This window comes from Rosa chinensis, chromosome 6 (assembly GCF_002994745.2).
Source record: "Rosa chinensis cultivar Old Blush chromosome 6, RchiOBHm-V2, whole genome shotgun sequence".
Lineage (NCBI taxonomy): Eukaryota > Viridiplantae > Streptophyta > Magnoliopsida > Rosales > Rosaceae > Rosa > Rosa chinensis.
The window spans coordinates 48323526-48342994 of record NC_037093.1 but is presented as its reverse complement, the minus strand read 5'-3'; the positions used below and the strand labels follow the sequence as shown (position 1 = coordinate 48342994).

Below are 19469 nucleotides of genomic sequence, written 5' to 3'. Positions count from 1 at the left end.
TACTATTATTAATACTATTATGAAAATAATTATATTTCCAAAAAGTCGATATATGTATTGAAAATTAGAGTATATATAGTTAATACTAGATTAGTAGTGTATATATATATATATATATATATATATATATTTCCTAAGATTCTAGTTTTCAATACATAAATATTAACTATATATACTCTTATGAAAATAATTTTTTTTCCTATTATGAAAATTGAGTATATAACTATATATAGTTAATATTTAAATAATCGGTAAATTCGGTATTTACCAAAAATCAAATCAACTTTTTTGGTAATATTCGATTTCGGTTTTATCGGTTTCGATTACCAAAAAGTCGGTTTACCAAATCTAAAAAATCAGTTGGTATTCGGTCGGTTCGATAATAACCAAACCAAATGACAGCCATATAGAATAACGTAATCCCAAAATGTTTATGATGCATTGTAAAAATGGAAAACTAATGATTGGACTAACTACACAAAGTAGAAGTGAGTCTTACGAGAAATCCTGAAAAATTGAATCAGTGATTGAGGCTAACAAGCCGTAGTGTTGCAATCTTAAGAAGAAACAATAGAAACTGCCAAACCGGCAATAGCAAAAGCAAAGTCCATTTTTAGGGAGAAGTGACGTTTGTTTCGCCGAGGCTTTGTCCTAATTGGGCAAAAGAAGCCGCAGCTTTCAAAGATGGAATCTCCTAGAGTCCCGGAAACGCATAGTTTCTCCTCCAAAAATAACTTCCCCAGTTGGAGAGCGCATTAGATATTTACCTAAACTGGTAGGTCCTTGAGCAGATCCTACATTGGTCTCTAACCAAAAAAGTAAATGCTTGAGCTTGAGAAGCTTCGGGTCCAATGGGCCCGTAAAACTCACTGGGATAGGCGGTATTATTGAACCAAACAAAGCAACAAGCAATAAAACCAAAAACAGATAAAGCGGCTAAACTATAAGACAGGTAAGCCTCTCCAGACCATACAAGTGCACGACGAGCCCATGCAAAAGGTTTGGTTAAGATATGCCAGATTCCACCAAGTATACAAATGGAACCTAACCACACATGCCCTCCGATTATATCTTCCAAATCGTCCACACTAATGATCCACCCTTCTCCGCCAAAAGGGGATTTGAGTAAATAACCAAATACAATACTTGGGTTAAGGGTTAAAACTAGTCAATGATGACCTTCCATGGATTCGCCTATATAAGCCGCAACTAGGGTTGCAAAAATAAGAGCTTGAATACCGCTTGTAAATAATCCAAGGAACATGAAGGAGAGTGTGGATGAGGCAATAAACTGTTCTTGGGTGGAGATTATCTCTTCATGAAGGAGAGTGTGGATGAGGTGCGCCTCACATGACGCATTGTGTCTAGTAGGCATTCTATACGACCAGTGCTTGAATAATATTGCAAATTTTATCTAGATCCATAAATGAGGTAGAATGACTGATAAGCTCGGAGGTGATTACTGCTAAGTTTGAGGTAAATGACTTCGGCATTTGTTAGATATTGTCGGAAGAAAAGATGCACAGGCAAAATAGGCCAAATAATAATTTGGCTGATTCTATAGAAGTTAATATAGAATGTTTACTGAAAGTCAAAAAGCTAATGTACCAAACAATGATGAGTTGAAATATTTCTATGAGATTATCAGACTGCAGCTCGGGATTTCGCATCAAGCACATGACTCTGATAGAGCCCGGTCTAGGTTATATTATCTTTCAAAGTGATTTTGCGGTTACAAATCTAATGTTCAGCAAGAACGAGATGGTGTATACTCTCGGGGAACGACCTTTAAGTGTGTCAACAAATGTTTTTACGCAGTGGTCATTGCTCATATATAATTAAGACCAAGCTCATATATAACTAAAAGTTCAATTGACATATCTTCCACTTTGTGGCCATTGGCAAAATAGCCAAAAACATGATTTGGCTTACTCGCTTGGTAAACATTCATAGCTAAAATCAATTTTTCTATACACATGCTCTATGACTTTCTTGGAACGTCTTTTGGGCAACCATTTCTTAGTTAAGGGTGGCACGGGCCAGGATGGGCATGATACCAAACTCAAACCCGATCTAACAACGAGAAGAGATGAGATTGGTTTTTTGGAAAATTGATCACGTCTCAGATCTTTTCTTTCAGTTTCAGGTTCAGCTAGTTTCTAAATAATCCAATTATAAACTGTATAATGTAATTTAGCATCATTGATCATTCGAAGTATAATTTTATTACAGATTGAACTTTGGATAGACATGCTCGAACAACCAAGAAACGTCTTCATCTCAAAGTACAACTTACCTCGATCAATAATGGATACAGGTACCCCACATAGTATCACAACAGTAGGAATCTTTACCACACCACTTAAAAATTTAATTTAAATTACAAAAATATAATAATTCCAGGATGGGACGAGATCATCTCGGGATTAAAATTACAATATTATTTTGATCCCATTATATTCGGGACGGGACGCAGCCATCCCGATCACTGAAAAATAATTATGAACTCAACCTGCACCGCCACAAATGGAATGAGACGGATTTAGGTTTGAGATTTTGGATTTATATGATTTTATTAGATAATATGTGTAATTGACGCAAAGGGCGTGATAATCTTTATTACCAATGCTCTGATCAAGTAAAGTTTGTAATGAGGCCAAAAATTGCTCTTATGTTGTATCCATCCATCTAGTTATTAATGAAATTCTTATTTTGTAAAAAAAAATAATAAAAATAAAATAAAATAAAATTTGAGTGCATATATACATTGATATTTGTTTTGTTTCGTTGGCTCCCTCGGAATTTTAGCCGTTAATAATATATCCAGGCCAATTTCACCATCTTGGCATATTCCACTCCCTTTCTTATTAGTCCAATTCCTCAACTCTCTAATCCCCAAAACTACAACCCTAACTCTCTCACACTGCCCCATTCTCATATTCGATTGCATAATCTCTTGAGGTGCGTTTCATATATCTCTCTCTCTTCTCATATTCGATTGCATAATCTGAAATGTAATTGTTGGGATTTAGGTTCACAGTGGTCTCACCTCCTCCGATTTTGTTTTGCAGATAGTGTTTAGTAGTAACTGCGTTCTTGATTTTGATTCTCTGTTGTTTTGGGTGTTTGGAAAAGTGATTATATGTGCTCATGTTGTGTGTAGAATGTGCTGATTGTGGGGTGAGAAGGTTTCATGCTAATGGCAGAATGTGTGGTATCACCACTATGTATGAAGCTGCAAATGCAGAGGAGTTTTGCCACAGGGAAGCCCCGGAGTTCACATTCGAAGATCTTGCAAAGGTTGACTATTTGTGTTTCTATTTGCTTCTTTTTGTTATGGTTGTAGTATTGTAATTTGTATAAGGTTATACCGAAGAGAGGGATTAATGCACCGAGAAAAAGAATGCGAATTGTGGGCTAATGCTGATGTTGGTTGTCGACAATTGTCTTATATTACTATGTAAACTTTTTAATAGAGGGGAAGTTATGATTCTACTAGCGAATTGACGCTGCAGTTTAGTTGGCAGTGGGATTCTTAACGTGCACCTTATTCAGTAATATCTTCCAGAAAAGTAATGTCCAATTAAAGGTTAACACCTTATGGTTAATCTTACATTTATGGATTCTCATTATTCTATTATACATTTGTGACTGTAGGAAGCATTCCTATGGAAGTTGCAAAACTGTTCTGGTTCCAATGTGGAAAATGTGTGACTTCACTGCACCTGGCTTCTCAAATTTGAAAGTTAATCCTCTTCCCAGGGAGGTTGCTTTAAAATGTGCTTGCTTGGGGACTTTGGTAGGCTCTGATGGTGCAACGGCCTCTGATTGGATTCCTCTTGTTGATCAACTACTCCTGACGGCCAGTGTGTTTCTCACATATATGGCTGGAGTAATTCCTGGTTACAACTCTATTCCACCTTCTCAGAATGACAACGCGGTTCCTAAGACCTCAAACGCTTCTGGTAGGTAAGGGTAAGCATGTCAAAATTTTGAAGGTTTTTGTCATTTCTAATGTCTCTCTGGGTAGATTAATAAGTGCCCACAGGCCCACTGGGTATGCACCCCTGGAACGCACCCTTCAGCTTTGTTCTCAAGGGGTGTAAGTGCCCATCGAGTGCAAAATCTTTTGGCATGGAACTCTTTTTTCTTATAATTGAGGATACATTTTTCTTAGAAATAAGGGTTATTGCTTCTGATTTTTATTATTATTATTTTCTTTTTCATGTTGTTGGTTTGTGCGTTTGTTTCAGTTTGTCAAAGTGCATTTTCTCTAATTGCAGTGCTACAAAGAACAATGATCCAGATTCAGGTTATGCCGTGGATGCAGTGAAAAAGAAACTTCTAGATTCTCTTGAAGCTCTTGAACTAGGAGGCAATCTGGGAAATAGGGTCCTTGAACCTGAAGGGTATTATGCAAAGAGACCCTTAAGTTTGAATGCTATTGCTAATGGTCCGCGACTACGATTGCTATGGGCATCATTGCAGCGAATTGAGGAAGAGGTAAGCACCTCTGTTGTCCTGCTTTTCTATGGTTACTTTCCTATACTTTGTCTCTTTCCCCTTCCTTTTCTAAGAGATATATTTCCACTTAATTGCAAAACCAGTCTTGAGATTTGGCATTACTATCTAGAATTTTTTTTGTTCTTTTCCATATTCTCATTGAACTTGCAAGATGGATAAGAGATCTATTCTCTCTCTTTTATGTATAATCTGAAGATTGGCACTCCTATATGTGGTCTGTACTTTCCCCCATTAGAGAAGGGATGTAACTAGTAAATATGTTGGTCCTCACGTCAACATAATTTATTGTCCAATATTCAATGGATAAGAAATAAAGCTAATTTCCTTTATAAGTTTTGTTTGCATGGGTCTATCTAAGTCAAGAGATACTTCTACAAAGGAGCTATTTTCGTACATATCCCTATTGGATGCTGATTATGAACATATTAGAATCAAATAGTTCTTGAGTTGCTTCAATTACAGTATGATGTGCTGATTATACTCCTCTAAAATTGGTTTTATAGGTCAAAACTATCTCCAATTCTAAAACTTTTAACTCGGATTATTGCTTGAAGAATTTTTCCGGTATTATACAAAAATCCTGTCTCCCTGTATGCACGAGCTGGCTAGAAACAGAACTTGGACTTTTAAACAGCAGACCTAACAAGGTAATTTGGGTAGTGAATATTTCCCTCCCTATTTTTTTGCATCTTACACTTCTAGATAAAGTGTTCTTATTCTGCTGTCTATGTTGTTCAGGCACTTGTTTTGCTGATGGATGCAAAGTTAAATGGAGACAACGCTATTTTACAGAACATCAGGAATTCTGGCAAGGAAGATCTTTATGCAGAATTGCTGTGTTTTCTTAGTTTTGGTTCTCTCAGGTAAATTCAGTTGTAATGGTTTTTTCTCTTGGTCGTGTTTCTTCAGAATTGGCTAACTAATTATCACCTTCTCGCCATGTTTGCAAATATGACCATGGTTCTCATCTTGGTGTTTCTGCATTTTTCTGCAAAATCAGATTCTCTAGCTTTGCAAAATATTTAGTTGCAGTCGATTGAATCGACCAACAGTAACAGCTTACTAGTTTTAGTACATTTGAGCTCAAAAGTTTTGGTTGAAATTGATGGGGTATGGAAATGCATCCTAGTAATTTGATGAAATAATCATTTTAGTAAAGCAATTCCACACAAAGAATAGACTCCGGAATGGAGCCTCGCTAGGTATGAGTGAACATGGGTTATATGATCTCTGTAGTATTTACCTTTTTTCTTTTGGCTGAACTATAATATTTACCTTTAAAGCATATGTTAATGACCATCCCAAAAATGATACTAGATCAGGTTGAGAGCTTACCCCCAAAAACTGAGAAAATAACAAGTTTGGGGATTCTTAATACTCCAAGTGTAGCCTAGAGGGTGTGGAGTAGAAACATTTGAAACTTAATAAAGTTATTATATAATATTGGTGATCCCTACAGGTGGATACAATATTAGAAATACGATCAGTCAAGTGGATACTGAACAATGAAAACTAATCAAAAGCTTGAAACATAGTGGGCAAGGTTCTTTTCTGGCATTAGACACACCCAATTCTAATCTGTGGAGTACAACTAGGTAAGTACATGTAAGGCTATATAATAGGCTAGGCACAATATATATATATATATATATATATATATATATATATATATTAGATCTGTTCATACCAAAATTACCAATAAGCTGAAACATCATTGGCAACTACAGGGTTCACATGTCTTATTCAATCAGCCTTTTAACTAGTTGATTCATAACCTTCAAACTCCAGTAACTTTAGTCAGCTATCATTTAGTGATGGTTTTAGAAGATTTTAGATCGATTCCCGGGCTGAAGATACATAGAGCTATATGTTTGGTTGGAATGATATATACCCGAGAAACAATGGTAGAGATTTTTGGGTGTGAGTGGCCTTTGAGGTATCTAGGGTTGTCTCGGGGGGTTGAGATTCTAGGGATGCTTTTCTGGGTCTTGGAGAAGAAGAGATAGGAAGATGAAGTAAAGATCTGAGGGTGGGGGTGGGGAAAGGCCAACTTTTATTCAGCTGATCTTAAGCAGCATGCCAATATGCAATGTCTCTTTTCTGCATTCCTATATCTGTTAAAGAAAAGGATAGTCAGAAGGAGTTGGAGGTGAAAGGGATTATCTAGTTTAGTGCTTTTGCAGATAACAAGCTAATGCGGGGATGGGATTTAGATGTGGGAAATTTGCTAAAGAGGTATGAAGCTTTACTTGAAAAGTGGTGGCATGTCCAGTAAGAGAGAGATTCCATTTGGTAGGCTGTCACCAAAAGTCGATAGGGTCTACATTGAAATGAAAATGGATGGAATTCCAACAATGTGACAACTGACAAGAGTCAAGTCAATTTCTTTGGAAAGATATTCTCCTTTCAAATCTTTGATGTCAATTTGATTGGTGTCATTTCCAGTAAGAGAGAGATTCCATTTGGTAGGCTGTCACCAAAAGTCGATAGGGTCTACATTGAAATGAAAATGGATGGAATTCCAACAATGTGACAACTGACAAGAGTCGAGTCAATTTCTTTGGAAAGATATTCTCCTTTCAAGTCTTTGATGTCAATTTGATTTATGCATGACAAAATTTCTTGTTTAATGTAAGTTAACAAGGATATTTTTGGTTCTCTCTACTAGTTTCGGATGTCCTTGTGTTAGCTATGATCTTGGCTATGTTTCTTCAGAACTGGCTAAGTAATCATCAGAGTTCCGCTATGTTTCGAAGATTGAGTACTCATCTTAGTGTTAGATTCTCCAGCTTCCTACAATATAACTAGCTTCGTTGCAGAAAAGGAGCACTACTGTTTACTTGTTTTACCATATTTGGATACAAAGTTTTTAGCTGAGCTACATGTCGATTCCCAGTTTCCCACAGAAAGAAGAGACTCATTGTGAAATTTGAAAACTAGTTAAAAAGAATGGTTATCTCCTTACTTTAGTTACCATGATGGTACTTCGGTGATGAATAGTTAATGATTTTTGTGTACAGTTTGACAATAGATGTATATGATTTACATAACATCACAGCTTTCTTATGCACTGCATTTTCCAAGTAATCTGCGTAATTTGTTTGTATTGAGATACTTACCATTACTTGTCTTATCAGGGAGGGTTGCTCTTATGACAGTGGCCTGTTTATGATGCATGCAGTTTCCATACTGGAAGATTTGGTGATAACTTTGTCAGATGGGATAGTAAGCATATATTTGGAGCTTATTTCTGTTGACAGCAATTTCTCAGATGAAATGGATGGCTTGTCTTTGGCATTGTGTACTTTGTCAACACGAGCACTACAAAGATTACGTAATGAGGTACAATCTGACAATTCATTTATATAGCCTAGTAGCGTGATCATTGATTGTTTTATTTTTTTCCCATTTAATGCGTCATCTCATTCCCTCAGGGTAGCGTGATCATTGATTCTTAGGTCTTTAGTTTTCATTATTCCCATTTAATGCGTTTTCTCATTTTCTCCCCCAACATGCACAGACACACACAGAGAAACGAAGAACATTGTTTAACTGAACACTGAACGATTGGACTGCTAATATTATCACATTAAGTTGGTTTTTGGTTTTATTATTTTCTTGCATCTCGATGCTACGCTGATGGATTGGATCATAACATCTATTTACCTGGAACTTTATTCTAAATCTCATCTGGTCACATATGAGGAAGTTATTCATTGGGTTTCTTAGGCTTCCTTTAGTAACTTGTTGTGTGGTTATTATAGTTCAATTTGATGTTTGGACTAACGGAAAGGAATAAAATTCAGAGTTGTTGTTGTTGTTTTTTTTTTTTTTTTCACCCAGACGTGCCCTTTTGTCAGGTGGCTTTGTACCAATGGTTGTATCAAAATTTGGAAGCAGTTGCATCAATGTATGAGGATCGATTTGACTTATGGACATTTGAGAGTCAACTCATAGAGAAAGTAGACAATAGCTGGAATCAAAAGTACAGTTGGTGGAAGAGACTTATCCATAAAAAATCTGACACTGCATCATCAACATTAGACCATGTTTTGATAAGTAACTTTTCTATGCCTGTAAAGCGAACGAAGGAATTGAGAGCCCTTACAGGCTGGTATGATCTTCTTGCCATTATCTCAAAATTTTCTCATCTTTTCTTTCATTCCTAAAACTTTACTTTCACTTTCACCTGTTAAAAGGGATGTGAATCAGATAATATTGATCTATATTCCCTCCATGAGAGAACTATTGAGCTGGCTAGCTTTCATAAGGCTAGACATAGGTGGATACTGAGCAGATTTTTATTAGTGTCATGTGAATCACTTTAGTGAATACTTACTGGGATACATTTATGAAATGGATAGAAAAGCTTATAAGAAATGAGCATTCAGAAATTCTTTAGGTGAAGAAGTTTACAAAGGTTGATCATGTATAAAATTATAGCATAATAGTGCGCACTTGAGTTGGTTTTTCTAGGTGCTTGAGAAAGGTCAATGACTTGATAAACTTGGTGCTGTAGAATTAATGCTTATGCATTTTCAGGATGTATGGCGTTGACTGCTTGAGGGAGCATAGTTTCTGTTTTCCCATGAGTGTTGACCTGAGGTAGTGTGTTCATTTAGTCACCTTGACTAAGAACAGATGATCGCAGCTTATATTTCCCCCACCATATAGATAATGTTAAAAGCACACCTTATTAAACCATGGGGGTGACTTCGGGCCAGAGACATGAGAAATATATGAACAAATAAAAAGTTAGTTTTTTTTTTTTTTTTTCCATTGGTGGTACTATCAATTCATTGCATCTATGAACCATTTCTCCTCTGAATTTGGAAAAATGCAAAAGTTGCTTTGCAAATATGATTCTGCTTTGCCATATTTCGCAAAATAATATCTGATCCGAGTTGCCTTCACATTCATTTCTATTGCAGGAGGTACTACTTCAGTCTATTCCTCGAGTTATCTGACATTAGCATGCCATTGGTCAGAGCAGTCATTGATAAAGTCAGCAAGGCTATGTCATTTTTTCTAGTCTGCTTGATTGGGAGGTCATTAGGACTCATTTATACTGGAATTAGGCAGTCTCTGCGATGGAAGTGATTGACGGGTATTTCTTTCATTGTTTATTGCAATATCCCATAATATCATTTTTCTTTGCTGTGGCCAATTTGATTTTAAGAATGTAAATTTCATATGCTATATTGAAGTACTCTTATTTGGGCCATTTGACGCAACCCTTTATACCCATTGATTAACAATCCGAGAAATTATAATAATAATTAGTATTAATTTTGGTACAGCTTTGTTCCCAAGTGCAAATTATATGGTGGGATATTTAAGAGTATGATATCATGTATTGGTAAGTATACATTGAAGCAGGCAACTACTCTTGCAATTCTGGAATAGCAGAGTTTCATATGTCTTTCAGTAACAGACTCGTGCTTTACCTTCAACCCTCTACCCTCATTTTTTCTTGTGCTTTTTGCTATTTTATATTGGGAAAGGGTGGGGGAATTGGAGATGCTAGCTTTGTCTGGATGTAGAATTACTTTTGTCTTGTTTACATCTATGTTTTAGTCCATTTGATGTTCTAAGATCTGTTAAATCTTTTAAGCAAAGAATAATAGAATAGAGCAAGTAATCTTTTTTCTCAGCATATCTTGAAATCCCTCTCCATCATCATAGATAACCGGATGTGGTGGCAAGTATGTGGTTGGATTTAGTCTCTGTTTAAAAACAGCAAATAGTTGATAGATTTTACTAAATAAGCCAGCCAGTACTTACTGCCAGTATAGTTGGTGAAAGGACACGCCTATTCCAGATAAAGTTTGTTGGTGAATAGTTGAGTACAAAACTATCATAGTTTAGATAGAGATTGGAAGATTAACAAATTTCTCTAATACATCTAACTCAAAGGTTTCTGTCTTTATATTCCATATATACCATATTATATTATGTCTAAACTTGCGTGTGATTTCTCCCTTAATGTTTGAAGAAAATGGTGGGAAGAAGAACATGAGAAAATGACGGGCACACAAGGATATTACTTTTCAGAAGATCACAAAAGCAAAAGTTCCTTTCAGAAGATAATCTCTGTGCCCTACCGTCTTTACACCGTAATCTTTTCTTTGCTAAGAAACTTCTTATTAGCACTAATCAATTCATTGTGTCCACACCTTTTTATAAAGCATGGTTCCCACTTTGAGCCTTTACCATTTAACTGACCTAATTAGGAGGCACATTATTGAGAAAACTTGTTTAGTTGTTGCCGAATTAGTAGAGTTACTGTGCACAAATTAAATGTATTTCAGGTCTTAGAAACTTGCATAATGGAACTACTCCATCACTCAATGCATTTGTTGGCTTGATTTCTGGATCTCTAGCACATTTGGTGTTTGTAGAGGATCTCCATTTGAGTTCCAGATACACTATGGTTTTGAAGTGACGTGTATCCAGCTTTTCACAAAAAACTTGCGTCACCTAACACACACTGTGGTGCTCTCACACTTGAATGGGGTCTCATATCCATTCTTTGTGAGTGTTGGCACAGTGTGGATTGGGTGTACTCAAATTTTCTCCCCTCTGCCCTTTGATTTCTCTTTTTGTCTCCTCATAAAAGGGTTTAGTAGGTGTTCATATTTACCTCTGCTGATGCAGTTCCTGATGTACAAAATCCCGCAATGGGTACCCAAGTCGACAAGGCAGGCAGAGAAGTTGAAGAAACAAGAGGAGGAAAGAGAGGCATGATTAAAGGGTTGAGGAAGCATGACTAACCAAAACAGTTTAGAGATTGGAGAGCCATTATTTATCTTGGAATTTGATAGGGCAATACCTTTTATTAGCTATGATTAGACAATGATAAAGGAATTTGATATCATTATGTGTCTGTGGACCACACTGGCTTTTGCTTCTTTGCAACCTTTAATGTGTGGTTGCCTGGTGAAAAGAACCTTACATGAGACTCTAGTCAGGCAAATGGAACTGCAATGATTTGATGTATATTACGAATCTTGATATGCAAGTGATCTGATTGAAATTGTGGAGAGATGTTCAAAAACTAGGCTAAATTATATGAACACCGTTATTCAAATCTCTAGCACTATTATTTATTGTGATTATTATTTGCACACTTGCTGAGAAGCGGTGAGAATGCAAGAGGGGAACACAAATAACACTCTTCTACTATGAGAATCCTACTTTTGTTTAGCTACTTCGTTCACCTTTATTTTTTGATAAAATGATGAATATTATGGAAAGATGGAGAAAACCCCATCAAATATTCTAGTTGTATAAACAGTGGCCTCGTTAGGCTTTTTTATGTAAACCACATGGAATAAACCCTAGGTAGGAGAAGAGTGTTGCACAACCAAACATCGTTACAAGTCTCGAGAAGTTCCATTAGCCAAATAGTCCATCATCAACGATGATCATGTCATCCTAATGTCCTAAACCCTAAACTAGGAAAAGGCACCTTCAAAAATATACTCAAGGCCAGGAAACATTTTTCCTGAGAATCCCGAGAATAAAAATTTGATTTTTCGTTTTTTCCACATTTTGAGCTTCTGAAATAGAAAAAATCACCCGTGGAGAATTTTATTTAAAATATCTGAAAAAGATATTGAATCTCCACACCTGATTTGCAATAAATGGAGTTTCTAAATCTCTTAATCCCGCATAATATATGGGCAAATGAGGACTTCTGTTTATGCCCCATATACGGAAATTTACCCATTTTCCCATTTTCTACCAATGACGGAGAGAACAGGAAAAAATTTATGGCAAAGAGGGAATTGGAACCAAAATACCCCATATAGCCATGAACAAATTGAATATGCATTACATACGCAAAAATCACTGATATTATAATTATTTGCATGGAGAGTGAGCAGACTCCAACAAGTAATGGCCATTTTATATCATATGCTCTTCATCTACACCTAACCAATCTCTACCATAAAAGAAACCCCTGCATATTTGACTATAGTTGTTTGACTGTGATCCAAAAGCTAAAGGCAATAGTATATGAGGTTGGCAGTAAACTGAATCCAAAAAAAAAAAGTAGCAGTAGCAATCAGGGAGCAGCATGCACACACTATCTATGAAATTAAAGTTTGGAAAAAGGGATTCCACTAGTTCTGTAAATACTATGAGGGCAACTGTTTGGGAGGCAGAAAGTGTTATTGAATTACTTCTGCCTTCAAATGTTGAATTGACCACCCAGCAGTCCAGTACTATTTGGTTATAGAGTTTAGCCATAGAAAAAAAAAACCTACATGGCAACATCTCATGGTCTAGTCACTTCTTAATTATCTACAAATAACGCTTGCGACTAAATCTAAAGATAAAGAATAGTTGATGAACTAGTCTATTGATTAGTTTTTCTTTAAAGATGTGCGTCTTACTATGCACTCTCATGAATCAATTCCCAAAGGGATATTATGCAATTTCTTTTCCTTTATGGAGGCCATTTTTATTTATTTATTTATTATTATTATTTTTTTATAGATAAAGAGAGTATTAAACAACTAGGTTTGTCTGACAATCTAATAATTTCTCGCTAAATTTTAAAAAAGTAAAAACAATTTCGATCAACAGACGTTTCAAATATGACTTTTCATATCATCTAGACTCTGATCGGTGGGGAGGACCAGTGCAAACTCTAATGTAGCACCAAACTGAAAATGCTCCTGATCAAAGATAGATGAAAGAACAACCAATTTCTTGGCTTCTCAGAGCTCTCTACTCGATCCTGAGGGTTTGAAAAACTTATCACAGAAGACATTATTAATAGAAATGTGTGAAAGACTTGATATTTAATATCGGTGATTCTTATTCCCCACAGCTGGGTAGTGGATAACTGGATACCAGTCAAGTGGACCAAACTGAACAAACAAAAAACTGATCAAAAGCTTGAAACACATATGGTGCAATGGTGGGTAGGGTTTCTGGTTCTGACATTATACAGAACCTAATCTGACTTGAATAGATGACATTACAACTGTTTTTTTTTACATAGTGGCAACTACATGCATGATTCACATTATAGGTCAGGTCATATTCATTAGTCTTTTTAAGAACCTTCAATCTGAAATAAGCGAGTAATTCCATACTGCAACTCTGCAAATAAGTGGGAAAAGAATAAGCTAAAAGCTAGAAATATAAATGTTAGAAACTAATAGTTATATGTTTCAAAAGAGATTCCTTACATCAAGGAGTGGTTACTTTGGACATTCGATCCCTTCGCACCTGAAAATGGGAATTATATTTTGACTATTTGGCATTGGTAAAGAAAGGTTGAGATTAATCCAAGTATCAAATACATAAAGCTTGTGCTAGCATATTAAAATTATATGCAGACTGCCTTCATATTCTTTGCTTTAGCATGTGATTTCAATTGGGTCACATCCATAAAAACGGACATCCCTACCATATTATATGCAGACTGCCTTCATATTATATGCCATTATATATACTAGGTGCCACACACATTATGAATCTTTCCATCTTCATATAGCGCTTGGAGAAAACTCTTTCTCTAAATTATGACTTTTCATGCCAAAAAGAGGAAGAGAGACTTCTTATTAAGCATTTCCATAGTTGTTCCTTGGGTCAGCAGTCAGCTCATCATTTTTTATTGTTAATAAGATGAATGATTTCTTGAAGGGTCTTCTTTATTGGTAAGGGAAGACAACAATATCGAAAATGGCACTGCCTACGTAATATATCTACCTTTAGAAAAACATATAAAAAAGACAGTCCACAAGATGATATTAGATTAGGGTTTTGAGCTAATAAGTTAGCACCTCAATTTGTTGACATGAGGAAATAATAGTATGGGTATGTCTTGGGTTTGCTGCTATCTTACTATGACCTAACCCAAAGAAAAGAGTTTGCAATAATATATAGAGGCTGTCTTGTCTCTGTCTCCTACTCTCCTTGAAGATATTGAGAGGAATTCTTGCAGAGATTTATGGTTGTTCTTAAACTTGCATCAGCTAAATGCTAAAACAATGTTTCAAAGGTCCACCCAATTGACTTTAGGGTTTTGGCCCCAGATGTTATGGAAGCATATACATAGTTATGTACATACATAATTAGACACACCAGCTAATTAGCACATGGGTTATATTTGACTCATTTGAGTTGCTTCGTATAAAGGATGGAGATAAAATTGTTGTTTTCATCTTCAATAATAAAATATCTTCCGATTTTTGTTTGTTAAGATTAAGCATGAGTTACCTGGACTTTCCCTTGTGGAAATTAAGCATGAGGTGCTTCATGATCACAATGTGTTATGTATCCTAATCTTACCAATTAAGCAAATAAATTGAGGATTACTTTCTCAAATGATGAAGCAATTATCTCCTAGCTAGCTAGCTAGCTCTTTTCTTTTTCCTTATTTGCTTAAACAATAGAAGCTGGAAATTTGACTTACACTGATCATTGAGGTGGGTGAGAAGTTTGTATCCTCATATTTCAATCAATCTTTGCTGGTGCCAGAATTGTGGTTTTGAAAAGTAGCTTTTGTCATTCCCATTACATGCTTACCCTAATAATTGTCTATGCTTGCACCATTCAATTATTTAGGCCGCAACTATGACACGACATCATGAATTTGACGTGATTATATATGTTTTCAATTAGACTGACTATATGAACCATGCATGCATGAGACGTGAATTGTCCTCTAAGGATCATCGATCACCTCATAAATCATTTGGTGAAGGAGATCGATATTCGAACTGCAAACTCAATAGCTCAGCGAATGAAGCATACGCCGAACCTCCTTCCGGCGGCTTTATGAGATGATCAACCATGAACCATGTCATAACCGATATCAGTGGAGATTGGAGAATGAGAGATTTAAACTTGATATTAGGCAACTTCATTAACGAATGAAGGCGGAGACTACAGTTTCACAAAGGGATGAATCGCGGGTCTTAAGTCTTAACGCTTATAACCACCATTGCTTAGGGATTTGAACTAGATTAATGTCATGTTTATAGATCAATTAATTAGTAGGTTGCTTCTTTCATGGAGCAATTAAGGGCCATGGATTAAACAATCAGACTTCATTAGGTCCCCGAAGGGGAATGTAGCTAGGGCACGTATATACAGTGATCGATGATGTATATGTACAGAAAATTACGAAGAAAACCTTAACGTACCATCCCTCTCTAATGGGGACCCATGCAATACCCATAATGGGAGACATACATGTCTCTTTGGCCGCTTTCAGTCCTCCATTGAAATGTTACAGTATGATCCTCCTCCATATATAAAATATATATATGCACACAATGACAGAAATAGATACCTGACTCATGGACTCATTGGCTCATTGCATAGTAGTCATGAGAGAAAGCTAGCAAAGCAATACGTATATGAATATGAGAAAGAGAGAGATCGAATACGATGCTTTGCTTTCCGTGTACTTTTCCCTAATTTGTTTCACACCAACGCAAGAAACCACTCACTCTCAGCCCTTTGCTAGCTATCTCAATGTAAATGCGCGCACTGTGATATTGATGTCATAATTATTGGAAAATTACATCGAACACATTGTCATATAGGGCACAAAGGTTAATTGGCTTTAAATTGCATTAGGTCTATAAGAATCTCTAACTTTGGAAGAGCTTACTAATGTTGAAAACCTGCTTCAATAAGAGTTTATTTGTAAGGTTGGAGAGGTCTTTTCAAAAGAGAGAGGCGAGTTCATGATCAATTAATGTGAGATTCTTGCTAGGGTTCTGTGATGGGAGAGCTCCTTTGATTTACTTCCTTGTCCATTTTCACAAAATTGCAGAGCATTAGTTTCGAGTAGCTCTAAGGATTAGGCCAGGGCGAGCCAAAGCTAGAAATCAATGTGACAACATACATAAACCATTAGGCACATGTCATATCAACAATCTATCAAATTAATGATACCATTAAGCGCGCATTACCATATTGTACCTAGAATAAAGAGATATATTTTAAGTTTTAGCCTGATGTATGATTATGAATGCACTATAATTTAGTTTTATTTTCTCTAACCATGAAAGCTAAACATAAGCAATAAACACAATAAGAGAAATGAAATATGTGACCATAAGTCACCGTAAATTAAGCATTGTCGTCATGTAAAGTATCCACAAGAAATTTAAGGCCATTTCAGGTTTACTTTGGCCCTAGTGTGTTATGTTCAGTTTTTTATTTCTGCAGTTGAACTTATATGGACTCCTAGCCTAAAAGTACATATGGGTTCCAAATTATGACGTATGGTGCTTCATAGTCGCCCATGCTAGGATTCGAGTGTGCAGGTCACGCAAGAATGGAAGAGAGTGAATTGTATTCTCTCCTTTGAAAAGAAATATTATGCAAAGAACAAAATAAGTATATTTTTCCTTTCCTAGGGTTCTCCAAGTCAAAGAAAGATTTCTTGAGGAACCCGCCAAACAAGAAAAAGCCACCACAGTGAAAGAAGAAACAGGTGGTGCCTTTGGCCTTTTCCTTTCAAAAATTATATTCTTTAATATTTGATTTGTGCTCCTGACTAAACTGTCCTTGTCTAAATGTAATTATACGAGGATATTTCTGTACATTCATCAACCCATTTCAGCTAAGCTTAATTAGCACCCCTTAAATTTGTTTCATATATACTTCCATGTTAAGCAGCCTTGCCCCTCTCTCCTTCACTTTGGTTTCTCCATATTTCAAAACCCACTTTACAGTCACTTTTGCTGAAGCTTCCCTTGTCTCGCTTTCTCTCTTCCTCTCTGAACATTATCACTGTCTCTTTGTCTCTCTCATCTCTCTCTGCCTTCATAGCTAGCTAGCCCTGGAGCCGGTTCATGGATATTGAACCCTTGTGGGCTCTTGGGGGGTGGTTTCTTCTTCCAAATTGCATGGCCTCAGCACCTAAATCCATCTCTGAATCCCACACAACATCAACAAAGTTACACCCTTTGATTCTCTCTCTTACCGTTGTTTTCATTTTGCTCCTTCTTGTCACTCCATTATCAAACCCATCATCAATGGCATCGAAAAGGCTTCTCTTGGCCGATACTACTACTACTACTACCACAAATTTGCAGCCAAAGAAAGCCAAGAACTCGCACACGAGTACTTCTTCAACTTCGACTAGAGCAAGATCAGAGTTTGGAGCTGAAGCTCATGAAGTTCCTAGTGGTCCAAACCCCATATCAAACTAGCTAGACAAAGATGATAGACTACCACGACTCGATGAAGATCCTAACGGCAAGAGTTTATTATGGTTTGTCAAGATCTTTCTGGTTGTTAATTGTTTGAGTTTGCCGTTAAAACTGCCTTGTCCCATCACTCATGAGAGATTTGTTACCTTTGTTGTTATGGTCATCATATTAATTAGCATTACCCCCTCTTTTGTTTTTTCTGGCTAGAGATCATGTATAGCAAGAGACACTTTTTATTATATTATGTAATATCCATCTATCTATATAGTTTCACATATAGATGATGATGGTACTATATATGACTTCATTGGGTGGTATATATGGATTTGTTTTTGTTTCTTATATGGATTTTATTAATGTTTGTTTGCTTGGTCTAATTATGTTTTACTTCAGCAAATCTCTGTCTTAATTTTTGATGAGCTTAATTACATGATAGTACTAGTATACAGCATTGAAAGAGAGTTTACATAGTACTGCTTCAAATTGAAGAAAGAAATGGATACAAGATCAGAAAAGGAAACGTTGGCATGTGGGCTTAAAAGCTAGCTAGGTAGGTCATGAATGGAGAGAGAGAGAGAGAGAGAGAGAGAGAGAGAGAGAGAGAGATGAGTCTAGTCTGATGAAATGGAAGCAGTGGTTGTCAGATTATCACTGCGATAGATACAGCGAAGGCCATTTAATCAGCCAGCGAGGGAGGACCTTTTGTTTTGCCTGAGAGAATTGTATTGATTGGAAAATTATATGAGAGCGAGCCAGCATCATTGATCCATCATCGGCTAGCTTTTAATATTTGGACTTTCCCTTTTGTCTTGTCAAAATACATATTCCGAGAAAGCAAGCTAAGCTGATAACAACCAGAGCTACTGCAGCGGTGGTCATGATTTTGATAATCATAACAGTATCATTTGCCTGTTGTTGAATAAAATGCACGTCATCAATCATTTGCTTTATCATGCTGCTTTTGAAAACTATAACAAAAAACGAAAGAAATTCCTAATCTAATTCCTCTGCGTCTGTATATTAAAAATATATATATGCACTGAGAGACTGATCGAGGCTGCTGCAACATCATTTATTTCTGCATATATTGTCATTCAACTTTTAGCATGCAGATGGGACAATTGCATCAGGGCCCATGTCGTTTTTGCGCATCAGTGTGTGTGGGTGTATGAAGTGGAGGGACCAAAATTTATACATTCATTAGCGTGGAGGTAAATGTAAACCCTAGCTACATGTTCTTTCACCCAAAAAAACAATTAGGTCTAACCCTAATTAACAAAGCACAATCGATCAAATTTTGTGAGGATTAGTTAACTTTTCCGTTATTTTAGTACCAAATTGTGAATCAAGCAGTATGGGAAGCTCAAGGAAAGGGGCAATACATAGTGGAGGCCGAGTTGAGGACCTGCGCAATTAAGCATACTTAACTCAACGAATTAATGTAGCATTACAAGAAAAATGGTCCTTTATGACACGTGGGGATGGCTGTTGATGATAATGTACGGTATAAAAATACACATACACGCATCAAACACAATGTCATATGTGACATTTCTCATTTACCCCCATGTTTTTCACTTTTTTGCATGGCATAAATAAACATAAAGTTTGCAATAAAAATTATTGTTTATGTAGCATTTTGCACACCTTAAAAGAGTTTTTCTATGTAGAAGAGAGGTAAAAAAAAAAAGAGGGTAGAAGAGAGGAAAAACCCTAGCCGAAAAAAGAGAAACGCCGTGTGGGAGTTATCTC

At 36.3% G+C, this 19469-nt stretch overlaps 2 protein-coding genes across 7 annotated transcripts; both read left to right on the top strand.

Annotated features, from left to right (window-relative positions):
* Window positions 1-2801: 2801 nt before the first annotated feature.
* LOC112174525 lies at window positions 2802-11591 on the top strand. 6 transcript variants are annotated; one of them, XR_002926045.2, is made up of 12 exons: window positions 2802-2961; window positions 3164-3300; window positions 3658-3969; window positions 4284-4503; window positions 5028-5171; window positions 5263-5387; window positions 7662-7866; window positions 8385-8638; window positions 9456-9631; window positions 9825-9883; window positions 10520-10640; window positions 11182-11591. XR_002926045.2 is itself a non-coding variant. In XM_024312307.2 (10 exons), the coding sequence occupies exons 2-9, from the start codon at window positions 3194-3196 to the stop codon at window positions 9622-9624; spliced, it is 1536 nt and encodes a 511-aa protein (XP_024168075.1). In that variant the 5' UTR covers window positions 2802-2961; window positions 3164-3193; the 3' UTR covers window positions 9625-9631; window positions 11182-11591. The 6 variants fall into 6 exon arrangements, 3 of the variants coding, with proteins under 3 accessions (XP_024168075.1, XP_024168074.1, XP_024168076.1); XR_002926044.2 differs by lacking the exon at window positions 9825-9883; XR_002926046.2 differs by lacking the exon at window positions 10520-10640.
* A 5587-nt stretch (window positions 11592-17178) lies between these two features.
* Window positions 17179-18059, top strand: LOC112172738 (CLAVATA3/ESR (CLE)-related protein 41). The gene has a single exon (XM_024310208.2). The coding sequence runs from the start codon at window positions 17358-17360 to the stop codon at window positions 17715-17717; it is 360 nt and encodes a 119-aa protein (XP_024165976.1). The 5' UTR covers window positions 17179-17357; the 3' UTR covers window positions 17718-18059.
* The last annotated feature ends 1410 nt before the right edge of the window (window positions 18060-19469 follow it).